Source organism: Gossypium hirsutum, chromosome A11 (assembly GCF_007990345.1).
Source record: "Gossypium hirsutum isolate 1008001.06 chromosome A11, Gossypium_hirsutum_v2.1, whole genome shotgun sequence".
Taxonomy (NCBI): Eukaryota; Viridiplantae; Streptophyta; class Magnoliopsida; order Malvales; family Malvaceae; genus Gossypium; species Gossypium hirsutum.
Genome location: NC_053434.1, coordinates 122,380,876 through 122,397,271, shown reverse-complemented (window position 1 = coordinate 122,397,271; position 16,396 = coordinate 122,380,876). Strand labels below are relative to the sequence as shown.

At 33.6% G+C, this 16,396-nt stretch overlaps 2 protein-coding genes across 6 annotated transcripts; both read left to right on the top strand.

The window, feature by feature from the left end:
- Positions 1 to 1,147: 1,147 nt before the first annotated feature.
- On the top strand, positions 1,148 to 8,920 carry LOC107924169 (mediator of RNA polymerase II transcription subunit 7a). Of its 2 annotated transcripts, XM_041080270.1 has the most exons (8): positions 1,148 to 1,430; positions 1,826 to 1,977; positions 2,065 to 2,134; positions 2,904 to 3,070; positions 3,176 to 3,225; positions 8,044 to 8,067; positions 8,391 to 8,475; positions 8,636 to 8,920. In XM_041080270.1, exons 2-8 carry the CDS (start codon positions 1,843 to 1,845, stop codon positions 8,702 to 8,704), a joined length of 600 nt encoding a protein of 199 aa, XP_040936204.1. In that variant the 5' UTR covers positions 1,148 to 1,430; positions 1,826 to 1,842; the 3' UTR covers positions 8,705 to 8,920. The 2 variants fall into 2 exon arrangements, with proteins under 2 accessions (XP_040936204.1, XP_040936205.1); XM_041080271.1 differs by lacking the exon at positions 8,391 to 8,475 and having other exon boundaries at positions 1,272 to 1,430.
- A 1,959-nt stretch (positions 8,921 to 10,879) lies between these two features.
- LOC107924168 (DEAD-box ATP-dependent RNA helicase 37) lies at positions 10,880 to 15,341 on the top strand. Of its 4 annotated transcripts, none has more exons than XM_016854480.2 (7): positions 10,880 to 11,132; positions 11,366 to 12,125; positions 12,206 to 12,289; positions 13,268 to 13,510; positions 13,670 to 13,837; positions 13,991 to 14,104; positions 14,753 to 15,341. In XM_016854480.2, the coding sequence occupies exons 2-7, from the start codon at positions 11,379 to 11,381 to the stop codon at positions 15,233 to 15,235; spliced, it is 1,839 nt and encodes a 612-aa protein (XP_016709969.1). In that variant the 5' UTR covers positions 10,880 to 11,132; positions 11,366 to 11,378; the 3' UTR covers positions 15,236 to 15,341. The 4 variants fall into 4 exon arrangements, with proteins under 4 accessions (XP_016709969.1, XP_016709967.1, XP_016709968.1 ...); XM_016854478.2 differs by having other exon boundaries at positions 13,973 to 14,104; XM_016854479.2 differs by having other exon boundaries at positions 10,887 to 12,125; positions 13,973 to 14,104.
- Positions 15,342 to 16,396: the final 1,055 nt, after the last annotated feature.

The window sequence follows — 16,396 nt, the reverse complement described above, 5'->3', positions numbered from 1 at the left end:
AATGCGAGATACATGAATTATCGGTTAGATTAAGAATTGATTTTTAATATTAATCTAAAAAAAATATCAAATCGGTTGATTTGTGAATCGGTATAAATTAATTAAATCAAATTAAAATTAATTGAATCGACAGTTTGCAATCAATGTTACCCTCATCGACATCAGCAAAAACAAAGAGTTCCATTGAACTTTGATTCTTCGTTTCGTTTTAAATCGACATCTTCTTCATCTTTCAAGTAATTTATACAAGCAACTAAATTTTTTTCATTCAGTACCATGACATAAAATAATACGATTTTCCTCCTTTTAGTCTAATTCAATTTACCACAGTCTCGACTTCTCTAAAAGATTTTATTGGGAATAAGTAAAAGTTAAGAAATTCGGAATTCGTTTATAAGTTAAAGCCCGAGAAACGGAAATAATAAAATTAAAATGTCATAAGTCTTTGGACTCTTTTTAAAATTAGAATTTAGACTCTACTCTTTTTAAATCGAATATTTAATAATTTTATATATTTTTTCTTTTATTAAACATTTATACTTATACAATATATTATTTTAATGCTTACATTATAGTAATATATGCTATTACAGATATAATTTATGTTTTGGTCACTAAACTATTAGTAAATTTACTTTTTGGTTAATGAGTATGGATCTTTCATACTAATCATTGAAATGTGACTTAGAGCTCACGAGCCAAACTTTTAAAAAAAAAATCTTAACAATCAAGTGACTTAAATAAAAAACTTTTAAATAGTTTAGTGATTTAGGGTGAGTTTGGATGGGCGGTGCGTTTAGCTGCGGTTAGTGTAAAAACAGCGGTGGCGGTGAGATTAGATACTGTAGCGGTACTGTAGAGTGAGACAAAAAGTAAGTTAAACGCACTGCACCGTGATTGATCGCCCATCCAAACGAAGCCTTAAATAAAATTTTTTTAATATTTCAGTGACCAATTTGTAACATTTTGAAGTTAAAAGATTAAAATATAAATTTATTAATAATTTAGTGGCATTGATAGCGTTTAACTAATAAAATAATATATTATAATATTAAAAATGAGTTCTCTTGAGCCCAAGTTGGACTTATATTTTAAAAAAAAAACATAAATTTTTTTATTTAAACTAATTCTCAAGTGTAAAATTTTTGTCTAAGTCCTTCCAGAAAAAAGTAAATTGGATTTCGAGCTTGGATGGATAAGCGGCGATGAGGTCAACAAAGTCGAACTAAATTTTTCAAAAATTGCTAAATCATCCCAATAAGATTTAAATTTATAAGAGCAGGTCCAACTTATTTTCCTATTAATATAATTACTGTTTCTACTAGTACTTGCAAAGATCCAAGCCAAGACTTCACAGCCTTCCATTTTCCGACTTAAAGCTCAGATAAATAACCTCGCCGGCGAGACGCTTTTTCACCGTTGAAATCCAGGTAACTCTTATTTCTCCGGTTAAAACCTGTGCTTCAGCCGTTGACGGCGGCCTTTTTTTTGCCTTCTGCTTCTTTTTTGTTTAGGTTTTCGAATTGTGTTAGAAAACAAAATTTTATAGACATATTTCTTTGTTTATTGTTAACAATTTAACTGAAAATAATGAAAAAAAGCTTTCCTCAATGTTAATTTTAATAAATTTGGACATTTTTCCTAAATTGTACTATGGGAGCACTAGATTCAAATTCTGATTATGGCTAATTTTAGGCTTATTGTTCTTTGGTGTGGTTTGCTTTTGGGCCATTTGTTCGATTTAGAGCTTGTCGTCGTGTTTCATCTTCATCTTCTTGTGTTCTCTCTGCAATTTATATTGAATCTTTCAGACATTTGTTTTAAGTGTTAGGCTGACTAGAGATGGCAACAGCTACATATCCACCACCGCCACCGTTTTACAGGCTCTACAAAGATTACTTACAAAACCCTAAATCAGCACCGGAGCCTCCGCCGCCTATTGAAGGCACTTACGTTTGCTTTGGTGGCAACTATACCGTCAGTTTCTTTTTTTTTTCTCCTTTTTTATTTGTAAATTACTTATTACCATTAGTAAATTATTTATGTTGTTTCTTTTGGAAGTAGACTGATGATGTGCTTCCGAGTTTGGAAGATCAAGGGGTTCGCCAACTCTACCCCAAAGGACCTAATATTGGTAATTTCTATATCTTGCTTATCGATTTTATGAATTGTAAAATGGAATTCGTTTTAGCATGCTTCGTTCATGGTTGCTTTCTCGTTGTAGGTGGGTAAAAGTACCATGAATGTCTTAGTATTAGGAGTCAGATTGCATTTTGCCCCCTTTTACTCGAAAAAATGTATAAATTAGTCCCTGTATATTGTCCTTTCTGTTGAAATTTTCATCTATTTCTACAGTTAAAAACTGATGTGGTTGATATAATAACTAGAAAGTTATACTAGGTGTATATAGGGACCAATTTTTAAGAATAGAAATTGATGAAATTTTTAACTAAAGGATCAGTTTGCTCTTTGATCTAATGTAGAGATTAATTTGCTCATTTTTTGAGTTGGGGGGCGGCAAAATGCAATCCTACTCTTAGTGTAAGGACCTCAATGGTATTTTTACCATTGTAGGTGATTTTTTAAGCTTAATTGGGCTAAATTAATATTTTCACTATTAGTTTTTGAAAGGAGTAAATTAATATTTTCACTATTAGTTTTTGAAAGGAGTCTTTTGGGTATTCAAACAGTATAAATTAGTGATGAGAATATGTTTGAGTGTAATCTAATTTCATGGAGTGGAAATTAGGAGATATTTTTTTAGTGAATTTTTAGTTCAGTTTATGCTTAATATGTCTTTGCCATGGGTTCACGTGGTTATAGAACGGTTGCATAATTGAATTCTCCGATAAAATTTTCATTTTGCTGATATACTTACTGAAGAACATTTTGACCACTTTTAGATTTCAAGAAGGAATTGAGGTCGCTTAACAGAGAATTGCAACTACATATTTTGGAGCTTGCAGATGTTCTCGTCGAGAGACCATCACAATACGCTAGACAAGTGGAGGAGATATCTCTCATATTCAAGAACTTGCACCACTTGCTGAATTCATTGCGCCCCCATCAGGTAAAAGAAAAAATTTCGCATTATCTCGACTTCTTTTGTTCTTCTTGGTAAATGCTTTTGAATCCATTCGGTTCTATGTTTGTTTTTTGTTTTTTGTTTATGCAGGCTAGAGCAACACTAATTCACATTCTAGAACTTCAGATACAACGGCGTAAAGAAGCTGATACGAGTCACAAAAGCCCAAATTCTTGAAGGCGAGGCCCAATAAGCAAATTCCCAGCCCAATCAAGAAATCCATCCATACTTAGTTGAAAATCAGGCCAAATTGTCAAAGTGGCCCAAGTTGTAAAGTTTTATTTTTATTTTTATTTATTTATTTACTTAGTTTAAATTTTTATGTCAATATTCGGTCCAAGAGTCCCAGATAAAATGACCTTTGACCGAATTTCCATATTAAAATAATTAGGAGTTTTTTTTTTAGTTTTAGTTTTAGTGTTCTAATTAAATTAGGAAAACATTTGAAAGGCCTATTTATATGGCTTGGCCAACCACCCTACATTACATTACAATTACATTGAAAATTTCAGATTTGATTTGAGTGAAAATTCTCTTTGAGTTCTTCAAGGATTTTCTCTTGAGTTTTCTTTAGAAGTTGTTTTAACAATCTTTTTGATTGTGGGAGCCATCTTCAACCTTCTTCTTGCCATTGATATTCTTTGGAGGGGAGATTAGAGCCGTTTGAAGGGAGTTGTGAGATCTTTCGGGATTTCAAGGCTTCTTAGGACTTATCTTTTAATTTCTTACTGTCAATTCTTTCTTTATTTCTACTTGTGCTGAATCATTATCTAATCTATTTTCTGTTCTTATTGTGTTTTCAGCCTTTTTCTATCTTAAGGAATCAGCCCAAAAATTCCCAAATTCTAGGGTTTTTCCATACTCTTTTTGGGTGAAATTAGATTGTCGAAATTTGGGGAAAACTATCTTGGTGTTCAATTGGGCAGAATCACAATCTCCTTGAGGGTTTCAAGAACCCTAACACTTATTTCTATTCTCAATTTGATTCTTTGCTGATTTGGGGATTTTATTTCAGATCTGAAAATTCAAAAATCTAATCTTTTAATTTTCTGTTTCGTTTCAGATCTAATTGTTTAGGGTTTTCGTAGGAGTTTCCCGTGACTTGGCAACTCGATCTTGGTCCGCGCGCAACCCCGTATCATTTGGTATCAGATTTTGGGCGTTTTGGGTGTTCTTGGTTGATTTCTAAACTGATCTCTATTTTTTAAAGCATAAACGGCAGTTTTACCCAGAAAAATTGTTCAAAAAAAATTCATTTGAGTGGGTAAACGTTGTCCGATTGATCTGAAAATTTACATACATGTTTTTGGCACTGTGATTGAATATAAAAAAATTATTCCCGCAAAAAAATCAGTCAAAAAAGTCAAAAAAATCAAAAAATACGAAATTCAATAAAAATTTAAAAAAAGATTTAGCGGGTTGAATTTGGTGCCCAAAATTTCCAGATAAAAAATTCAATATATAAGGACACTCCAGATTTAATTTCGTAATTTTTGGAGATCGGGAACACCTCGAACGAAGTTGTCAAGTTACTCCGCAGTTTTTCGGGTTTTCTGTTTTCAGCAATTTTTATTGATTCTTAGCTGTAGGTTTTCATTTGTTTCCCTTTATTCTTCCTTTACGTTATCTAACACCTTCTTGTTTCTTGTGTTAGTAGGATTTAAACGTGTGCACAACTTCTTCCTCGGTGCAACACGAATCAATTGGTGTCTCGTCAGTTTTTGGCATCCTAGTGCAAATTAGGATTCTTTGGTAGTTTGGTTCACACTCTCTAATTGGTTGATATAAACTCTGATAAAGAACTCACAAGATTGAATTCGACCTCATTGAGAATTTGATTTTTTCTTTTTGAGTAATTAACGGTGAGGTTTGATAACTTTTATTTTTGAATGTTGAGTGTTTTGCAGGTTTTAAAAAAAATGTCTACAGGTGATAATACTAGTGACATATTTAAAAAATTCCAACAACAGTTGGACGAACAGGCTGTTGCACTTCGAGCGTTGACTGCTACTATCAATGAGGTGCGGTTGAATCAAGAGCCTCAATATCGAGATCAAATTAAAGACGATGTGGATAACCAGCCTCCTGCTCATAGGCGCGCTCCTCGGCGTGTCCCTAGAACTGATTATGATCTTCATGATCGTGGACAACCCTCTTTGGCAAAACCAAAGAGCGAGCAGCAACGAGAACATCTCTTTCATACTCGCTGCCATGTACAAGGTAAGCTTTGTAGAGTTATTATTGATGGTGAAAGTTGCTCGAACGTAGCCAGCACGACGATGGTGGAAAAGCTTTGCTTAACTACTACCAAGCATCCACGACCTTATCAACTACAAGGGCTTAGCAACGAAAGCCAATTTAAGGTCACTCAACAAGTGCGCATCGCCTTTTCTATCGGTAAATATCAAGACGAAGTCGTGTGCGACGTAGTACCTATTCAAGCCTGCCATTTATTGCTAGGAGAACCATGGCAACTGGATCGAAAAGTCACTCACGATGGTCGTACCAATAGGTATTCCTTCAAGCATCAAGGAAAGAAACTTACCTTAGTGCCGCTCACTCCGGAACAAGTCCATGAGGACCAAATCAAACTGAGAAATTCTGTTAAAACAAGTGAGGAAAAAGAAAAAAAGAATGAAAAAGAGCAAAAAGAGATTGAGAGTGAAAAGGAATGTGAAACAGAAAAGAAATTTGAAAAAGAAGTTGAAGAAAGAAGAGAAAATGAGTTAGAAAAAGAAACAAAAGAAAAAGACGAGGAAAGGCTAGTGAGGAATGTTTCCACTAACCAAGATATGAATTTTTCTTGTGTTGCTACTTTTCAGGTTCCTGAAAGATCGAAAGATAACTTTCAACTTCAATACCTCTCAAATGAAAGACGCTTTCATACGATCAACTTAGGCAAAGATGAAATCACACTACATGATCCCGAAGGTAAGCGAGGTAAGGAAATTTTAGAAACCGAGTCCAGTGCAGATTTGAAAATTATTGATAAAACTTTTGGTGACTTAGTTCTTAAAAGATCCCCTCATTTTGATCCGATTAATTGTTACTCTTCGATTGTGGTTGATAAAGTCATTACGAAAAGAAGCGTGATTTGTTATTCTCTTGATTTACCTTGTGTAAAATCCTCGAATTTGTCCAAATCTGTTTTGGAGAATAAGGTAACGAAATTTTCCAAATTTGTTTTCAATTTATATTCGTGCCTTAAACAGTTTATGTGGTTGTACATGAAGTTTGAGTTCCATTTGACAAAGGTTAACTCAACAACGGAGATTCGACTACACTATGCCCCCGATGAGCGAATGTTTGTTTTAAATGAAAAAGGTAAAATAGACCCTTATTCTTCTGCTTATCGAGGTAAAATGCTTGAAACCTTTGAAACACTTTTGTACTCCTCGGATAGTGATAAAGATCGTGTTGATGAACACTTAGATCGAAACGTGCTTGACTGTCCTATTTTATTTATTGATGATCTATCTGTTTTGATGGTTGATAAAAAGATTCTTGTTTTTGATAATGCATGTGTGAGTGAATCTATAGACCGTCGATTAATGCATGGTATGATTATGCAACTCTGTGAACCATGTGAATCTTTTCAAATACCTACTTGTGACGATTATGTTTACCATTTGATTTATTACTCGCAATTTATTCATGGTTTGTGGGAACAATGTGAGACGACTGAATGCCTTAAAACATGTCCATCTTTGTTTCAAATATTTGACGAGGCAGTGGTGAGTAAATTAGATTGTTTGCATGGTAATCTGAATCTGTCCATTCACATACGTTATACCTGTTCTGTTATGCTTATGATTGGACTACAAGCTTGTTTCCGTTGCTATTTACTATCTCATGGCTATTCTTTTCAGTGGACTCAATTGCCATTAGTCCCGTTCGATAGAGGAAAGTCGAGTTCATTTGATTTTTCAGATTCGAGGACGAATCTTTTTGAGGAAGGGGGGAATGATACGAGTCACAAAAGCCCAAATTCTTGAAGGCGAGGCCCAATAAGCAAATTCCCAGCCCAATCAAGAAATCCATCCATACTTAGTTGAAAATCAGGCCAAATTGTCAAAGTGGCCCAAGTTGTAAAGTTTTATTTTTATTTTTATTTATTTATTTACTTAGTTTAAATTTTTATGTCAATATTCGGTCCAAGAGTCCCAGATAAAATGACCTTTGACCGAATTTCCATATTAAAATAATTAGGAGTTTTTTTTTTAGTTTTAGTTTTAGTGTTCTAATTAAATTAGGAAAACATTTGAAAGGCCTATTTATATGGCTTGGCCAACCACCCTACATTACATTACAATTACATTGAAAATTTCAGATTTGATTTGAGTGAAAATTCTCTTTGAGTTCTTCAAGGATTTTCTCTTGAGTTTTCTTTAGAAGTTGTTTTAACAATCTTTTTGATTGTGGGAGCCATCTTCAACCTTCTTCTTGCCATTGATATTCTTTGGAGGGGAGATTAGAGCCGTTTGAAGGGAGTTGTGAGATCTTTCGGGATTTCAAGGCTTCTTAGGACTTATCTTTTAATTTCTTACTGTCAATTCTTTCTTTATTTCTACTTGTGCTGAATCATTATCTAATCTATTTTCTGTTCTTATTGTGTTTTCAGCCTTTTTCTATCTTAAGGAATCAGCCCAAAAATTCCCAAATTCTAGGGTTTTTCCATACTCTTTTTGGGTGAAATTAGATTGTCGAAATTTGGGGAAAACTATCTTGGTGTTCAATTGGGCAGAATCACAATCTCCTTGAGGGTTTCAAGAACCCTAACACTTATTTCTATTCTCAATTTGATTCTTTGCTGATTTGGGGATTTTATTTCAGATCTGAAAATTCAAAAATCTAATCTTTTAATTTTCTGTTTCGTTTCAGATCTAATTGTTTAGGGTTTTCGTAGGAGTTTCCCGTGACTTGGCAACTCGATCTTGGTCCGCGCGCAACCCCGTATCAGAAGCTCTGGAGGATATTAAGAGGTATGTTCCTAAAAATATTGGAGATGCTGCTCCCAACTAATTTTTCTGCCGAAAGAGAATGATTTGTTCTTTGAGCATGCTTTGAAGAATTATATGAAATATGATCATTTATGCCAAAGATATTGGTTAATGGCTTAGGATGAAATTGAATCTTCTCATTTTTATCCCCTTCCTCGTTCACTAGGGCCAGTTTATCATGTTATTTATCACATTCCCACTGAAATTCTCTGATGTCATGCATGTATTAGAGATAATGATTAATGGCCTAGGATGAAATCGAATCTTCTCGTGTGTCTTTTTTTCCCTTTTCACTTGCTCACTAGGGGGAAATTTTACTCCCGAGAATGTAGAAGAGTGCATGGCCCTTTCACTGGAGACAAAGAACATTCCTCTCAGAATTTTCATAAGGTTTTCAATGTCACTGCCTAAATGTCCTTAAATTTCAACTGGTTCTTGTGTTAATGGCCATCCCGTGCAAGTTCACTATTTCTTACATCTACAGATACAGTTAGCAAAATGACGGAATTTACTTGCATAGTTCTTCAACTTTGTTTGGTTGTTTGTCCAGGAGGCGAGAAGAAGCACGAAGACTACTCAAGGAATCGCTCGGGACCTTAGATGGACAGTAGCACTTTGATTTTGAGCTCAAATTTCAAATCACTTCCTTATAAGGTCGATTCCGTAAACCGAACTAACATTTCTCATGAATCCTACTAGTTTGAAATAGATCCAGTGTTTGTAGTTAAAAAGCTTCATATTCTCCCAACTTGAGTTAGTATAGTTTTTGTATTGATGTGAAATTTGTATCTGTTTATATTGAAATCACTTGCAGACAAAATATCTGGTATTCTCATAACATTTCCTTGATCAGTTTAGTACATGATTGTCGGTACCGTACCAGTAGCTCACTGTTTCGACCCTAAGCCAATACCAAGTATTGTGTTTTATTTTGGTCAAAATTTAGGTGTGTTCTGATTCGTTTTAGTCAAGATTTTAGTATTTTAAACTAGATTTTAATATTATCTTAATAATTTTTTATTAACATATTGGTATCCATACATACTAATATCATAATACAAAATACATAAACTTAGTACCCACTGCGAAGAAGGGATCGAGTTTGGATCTTCGGATGAGATTTATAGAAAGCAACATTATTAGTTGTTGGAACCAAGACTGGAATGATTGATTGGATCAATCGGATTAAGAACAAATGATTGGTATGTCAATCCGAACAAAGAGTTGAACTGGTTTTGAACGTTTTGAACTGACTTTTGAGAGAATCACTCGGAGCTGATTAAATTGAGTTAAAAATTTGATTGAATTGAATTGATTTTATTTTTTTATAATTTCTGTGAAAATCTATGAATTTATTTAATTAAAAGTGGACTAATAGATTGAACTAATTCGAAAGATTAGGAAACAAACCAACATTCTTTTGTAGAAAGGGTGAACAAAATAATTTAAAAGATTAGTGAAACACATTTAAAAGAAAGGAAAGCCTTTCCAAACAAAAATTATAGCGAAAACAAAATATCAACGAAAATTCGTTGGAATTAATTATCTGTTTCTATTAAAGTCAAAATTAAATAATAAAAATACCCTTCTAATTCAGTAATACTACTGCCTAATAATTTTATTATTTATCATCTAATTCTAATTTTAGTCCCTTATTTTTTTCTTTTAAGAATTTAAATTACGATCATATTGATTGACATACGAAATCATTACAGGTAAAATTAAACATTGCAAAACATGAATTGGACATAATTTGCCTAAATTAGAATAACTTTGAATGAGACCAATGTATATCAAAATTTAATGTTACAAGATTTAAGTCAGAATAAATCTGAATAATATCTACACATAATTTACATAATGTGACACTCGAAATTAAACACTCAAAATCCAAAATCTTAATTTTTGTTAACTGTACGAACGTATCATTAACTTTATTCTCCTTTCGTTAAAATTTTAGAATTCCACATTGGAACAATCTACTTTTATAATATTTTTTAAGTAGTTAATTGATACAAAAACAGATGTTTCCCTTAAGGCAATGACATACATATCTTTTACTGTTATTTGTTTATGTATATAATTACAATTATGTTGAGTTTACATATTATCTTGATGTGCTTATGGTTGGGTCGAGGCTAAATATGATATTAATATACTTTATGTTTGTTTAAGTTCGGCTTGACTCGAAATATAAATTTAAAATTTTATCCAAACTCACAAAAGATTAACCCAAACCCATTTTAGGCATGTCTATTTTCTTTTTAAAAAATATATTTATATTATATTATTTTAATCTTTAATAAATGTATACATTTTTTATTAATTAAATTTTTTTATATAGTTATCTTAATATTATTTTAATGTTTACGTTAGAGTAGTATTATATATTTAGTATAGGTTTATTTTTTTAATATGTTCTAAATTACATAAAATAAATTATCATGAACTTAAAAACATGTCAGACTCAGGTATTGAATATTCAAGTTCAAGCTCAGCCCGTATTTTAAACAGGCTTAATTTTTTTTGTTGAAGCTTATTTTTTGGACTTAATACTTTCACTCAAACTCTCTCAAATTTTGATTGAGCCTTCGGGCTTGGGGTAACCCAACCCATGAATATATTTAATATCATAGAAAATTTAATTATTTCATGTTAAAGGATTAAATTTTGAATTTCAGCAAAATAAAAGGACTAAAATAAAATAGAAGTTAATTTATTTAAGTCTCCAACGGGCAACAGCCCGTTATGGAGGGTGAATTTTTTTTTTATATAATTATAACTCAAGCCACCAAATTCTACGGTCACCAAACTATCTTCCGTAGATTTTTTCTCACACTCTCCTTACAAAATCTGTACGCAACATAAAAAATACGCAAGAGAATATCCAAAGAAAAGAAAAGAAAAGAAAAAACCAAGAAAGAAAACATTAGCCTTTTGATTCGATTTTGTTTGTTTTTTTTTCGAGCACCATAAAGTAGCACCATCCCCCACAAAAAAGAAAAAAAAATACTCACCCCATTTTTCCCAAAGGAAATTCGAACAAGGTTTCTGCTGTTTCTCTCATTCATTCTCTTTAAATTTGTGTTTTCTTGATTTTTTTATGTTTGTCGAGTCTTGGTTATTTATGTTCTTTGTTAACATTGTTTAAATTGTGTTTGATTAGATTTTATCTATAAAAAAAGGAGAGGATAAGATGGCATTTTAAAGGATTTGAAATTTTGGGTTTTTGTTTTTGTTTGATTAGGGTTTTTATAGGAGTTTTTTGGGTTTTTTTTAGGGTTTGGGAAACTATGAGAACTTCATGGGCGGATTCTGTGTCAAATTCTGCAGCTGAAATTGCAATTTCGGACAAAAATTCATTACCTCGTCCTACTCGTTCCACTTATGTCCCTCCCCACCTTCGTAGCGGTTCAATTTCCGACCTGTCAGGTCCGGTTAGCGGGACCAATGGTGGGTCCCGTTGGATCGGCAGTGATGGTGGAGGGACAAAGCCTGAACTCAGGCGTCAAGGACAGGGGAATAGTTATGCTACAGCGGGACGAGATAACGCTGGTGGTGGTGGTGGTGGTGGTGTTCGGAATAATAGAAGTGGAGGTTGGGATAGGAGAGAAAGGGAAGTAAATCCATTTGGTAATGATGATAAAATTGATGATATAAAACAAAATTTTAGTGAACAAGAGAATTCCGGTATCAATTTCGATGCATACGAAGATATTCCAGTGGAAGTTAGTGGTGAAAATGTGCCACCGCCTGTAAATACATTTGCCGAGATAGATTTAGGTGAAATTTTGAATCAAAACATTAGGAGGTGCAAGTATGTGAAACCGACTCCGGTACAACGTCACGCTATCCCTATAGCATTAGCAGGTAAAGATTTAATGGCTTGTGCTCAAACTGGGTCAGGGAAGACGGCTGCATTTTGTTTTCCTATTATTAGTGGAATTATGCGAGAGCCGTATGCACAAAGAACGCGTGTAGGACGAACTGTTTACCCTCTTGGTCTTATTTTGTCTCCTACGAGGGAACTTTCTTGTCAGGTGTGTGAGATTGTTAAGAACACGTAATTCTTTGAATGGTTTAATATGTTTTTGTTCTGATAATAATACTACATTTTCAGATACACGATGAGGCCAAAAAATTCTCGTATCAAACTGGCGTCAAGGTGGTTGTTGCTTATGGAGGAGCACCGATTAACCAACAGGTTCTCATTACATTGATTTAAGTTTTGCAAATCCTTCTTACTCTATATTATGTGATGCATTTAGTTCTATTAACCATGTCTCATGCTAAACCGATCCATTTTTATTTGTTATATCTATTTGTACTATGAATTTGATCCGTTATATTTGGCATTTATCATGGTAATGGAATTGTTCTACAATATATTCTCCTCGGAGGATGTGATTTAAGTTTTGCAAATCCTTCCTACTCTATATTACGTGATGCATGTAGTTCTATTAACCATGTCTCATGCTAAACCGATCCATTTTTCTTTGTTATATCTATTTGTACTACAAATTTGATCTGTTATATCTGGCATTTATCATGGTAATGGAATTGTTTTACAATATGTGTCCGACACCGGTATGTTCAAATTCTTTTTAAAGCTTTTACATGTATTTGGAGGGTTATATCCACATAACAATGTATGGATATACACTGGACAACATGCCAATGTCCAAATATACATCAGACATGAGTGTTGGAATTGAGTACTTAAAAGAAAAATGAAGAGTCGGTGCAACATAGGTCTTACACGAAGGAAACTTGATTTATGTCTTATATGTAGTCATGTTCTCGGTATTCTTAACTTTTTGTTTTAATGGGAATTTTTTATATCTCCGGTGACTTTTGCCTTGTTGGTCCCTTGCAAACCGATGTCTAGATATACACTGTACATGCCAATGTCCAAATATACGTCGGACATGAGTGTTGGAATTGGGTGCTTAAAAGAAAAATGAAGAGCCAGAGTAACATAGGTCTTACACAAAGGAAACTTGATTTATGTCTTATATCTAGTCATGTTCTCGGCCTTCTTAACTTATGTTTTAATGGGATTTTTGTTATATCTCTGGTGACTTTCGGCTTGTTGTGGTCTCCTCACAAACCAGTACCTTCCTGACTTTTAATTGTTTCCTTATTATTTTGTTTGTTCACTAATGTTTTTTTCCATACTTAGTTGCGGGAGCTAGAGAGAGGAGTTGATATACTTGTGGCAACGCCAGGACGATTGGTTGATTTGCTAGAGAGGGCCCGAGTGTCATTGCAAGCAATTAGGTACTTGGCCCTCGACGAGGCAGATCGCATGCTTGATATGGGTTTTGAGCCACAAATTAGGAAGATAGTTGAACAAATGAATATGCCTAATCGGGGTGTGAGACAGACAATGTTGTTCAGTGCCACTTTTCCAAGAGAGATACAGGTTGGTTTCTTTGTTGATTCCCGTTTTATCAGTTGTTTTGAGTATCCAAGCTGTATTTTTCGATATATTCCACTTGTGTGTTTAACACTTATAATTGGAAAATGTTCTTTCGTCTTGCTTTAAATCACATAATTCTTTTGCAAATTGGTTACTGTGCAGAGACTTGCTTCCGATTTTCTTTCGAACCACATATTCTTGGCTGTTGGGAGGGTCGGCTCAAGTACCGATTTGATTGTTCAAAGGGTTGAATTTGTTCTTGAGTCTGATAAAAGAAGCCATCTCATGGATCTTCTACATGCACAGAGGGAAAATGGAAATCATGGAAAGGTAATTCAAGACTATTCTATACTGACTGCCTTATTGAAAGTTCCTTTTATCCATACATCTTTGGATTGAAGATAGTTACTGCTTCCTTGATATATTTGTTTCGATTAATATTTACTGTCTCGGGTGCTAATTCAGGTATCTTTGACTTTGCAGCAAGCTTTGACATTAGTTTTCGTGGAGACTAAAAAAGGAGCTGACTCATTGGAACACTGGCTCTGCATGAATGGATTCCCATCAACGACCATCCATGGTGATAGGACTCAACAGGTAGTTGTTTAGAAAAAAATATACTAAATAAAATCGAAAGAATAAGGTCTTTGTAGTTAGATGGAATGCTATTCTTGTTATTTTAAGTACTGTGTTGCTTGATGTGATAACGTTTTTGTTCTTCTTGATTGATATGATAGACTCGTCATAATTTTCCTTTTTTTTCCCCTATGTTACATGCAAGTCTTATTTTCTCAATTGAGCATTGCTTCCAGTTATTTGGACTCGGGTTTGAGTGTTGGATACGAGTATGTACCAACCATGGGTTTGATCAACTCCTTTTAAGTTTTTCATGTATGCAGAAGATCCTTAAGAGGGTTGTATCTGCATACCCTTGTCCGGATTCACATCGAACATGGGTTTCCCATACGGTTACTTAAAGAAGAATAGAGAATCGGAGCAATATAGCTTGAGCAGCCTGAGCTATGAGAGAGTTCACACACGTATTTTGCTTTTCCTTGCTGCCGACTTAAGATACTATCATCTAGAGGGGGCTTCTTTCTTTGTTCGATTTAGTTTGGTTTACAAAAAAAAAATTTATTGCATCCACTTTTTTTTAGTTGAAATCTGTTCCCAATGTGTTGCTTTACCTTCGTTTGGCTGGAACATATCTTTACATGAAGGCCACGGGTTTGTTTGTATATGCAGGAAAGGGAACTAGCATTGAGATCTTTCAAGAGTGGAAAGACCCCGATTCTAGTAGCAACTGATGTGGCTGCTCGTGGTCTTGATATACCCCATGTAGCTCATGTTGTCAACTTCGATCTTCCCAATGACATCGACGATTATGTCCATCGAATTGGAAGGACCGGACGTGCTGGTAAAACTGGGTTAGCCACCGCTTTCTTTAATGAAAGCAATTTATCACTAGCAAGAGCACTAGCTGAGCTAATGCAAGAAGCAAATCAAGAAGTACCTGCATGGCTTACCCATTATGCATCCCGAGCTCCTTATGGTGGTAACAAGAACCGACGATCCGGTGGGCGTTTCGGTGGGTGTGATTTCAGGCGAGAGGAATCAATTGGTAAAAATCTAGATTACTACAGCGGAGGAAATAGTGGTAATGCATACGGAGGTCTGGTTGATATCGGTGGAGGATACGCACCAGGTGTGACTAGTGCATGGGATTAGCAAGCCCCCTTGCTTTGGATCACTTCTTTCATTTTTCTCGAGTATGTATATATGTGTATATATATTTTCCATCAGTTTTCAAAGATTATTTTCTCTGTTTTCACTATTTCCGTTCGCAAGGGTTCTACGATTGATGTTGGCTTGTGAATTGGGAAGGTGACCCTAGGGAACTAACCATTTACCCGACCTCCATAACACAAGTTTGTCGTTGTCCCGATGGGGGGAGAGGGTAACATACGAAACTAACCTGTTTTAGGCTTGGGGCGCATTGGCATTGGCGTGTTTGCGTGCTCGGTTCGATGAAATGTACATAGCTAGGATCCTAGGATGCAAAAGTTGCATGGAAAAACATATTTGCAACCAATCTAGGGTGATTATGTAACAGATGGCATATTGCATTACTTTCATTTGTTTATATTTGATTAATGAATTCGTCTTCATGTTCTATGGAAAAAAAAATTGTAATTAATCTGAATTTAATAGAAATTTTTTTTAACAATATTAATAGTTCAACTTAAATTTTGAAATCATGAATATTTTAAAGAGTACAAAAATTTTAACCTAAACTTGGTTCATATTAGATTTATATTTTTTTCTGTATTTTATTTTTTTTATTTAGATAGGTAATACATAATTTCTTTTATTCTTATGTTTTCTGTATCATTTTTACATAATTTAAATGTTTGAATTCACAAAAAAAAAATTGCTTTATAAGTAATTTTTTTTATAATATTATACTTAATCATATTTTATACTAAAATTTGTTAGAAAAAATGATCAAATTAATTGGTTTAAATTTTCGTTATAGAAAAAGATGACGTATAATCATATTTGATATTTAAAATATGATTATGCATGCACGTAAAATAAACTTTAAAATGACATTAATTTTTTATAAAAATAAAAATTACCACTATATTTATAAAATAAACTTTTTAAAAAAAATTTACCAAGTCATGAAAAAATATGAGTTATTAAGGGTTTTTTTAGTTAAGGAAAAATGATATTTTGTAGGACAAAGTGCTATGGAGGTCTTTGTGCTAATAGTCAGACTCTCTATTAAAAAATTAGACAAATTAATCCATGTACATTAGATCAATGAATAAATCAGTTTTGTTAAAATTTTTATTCAATTCTATTGTTAAAAATTGATTCCCATAT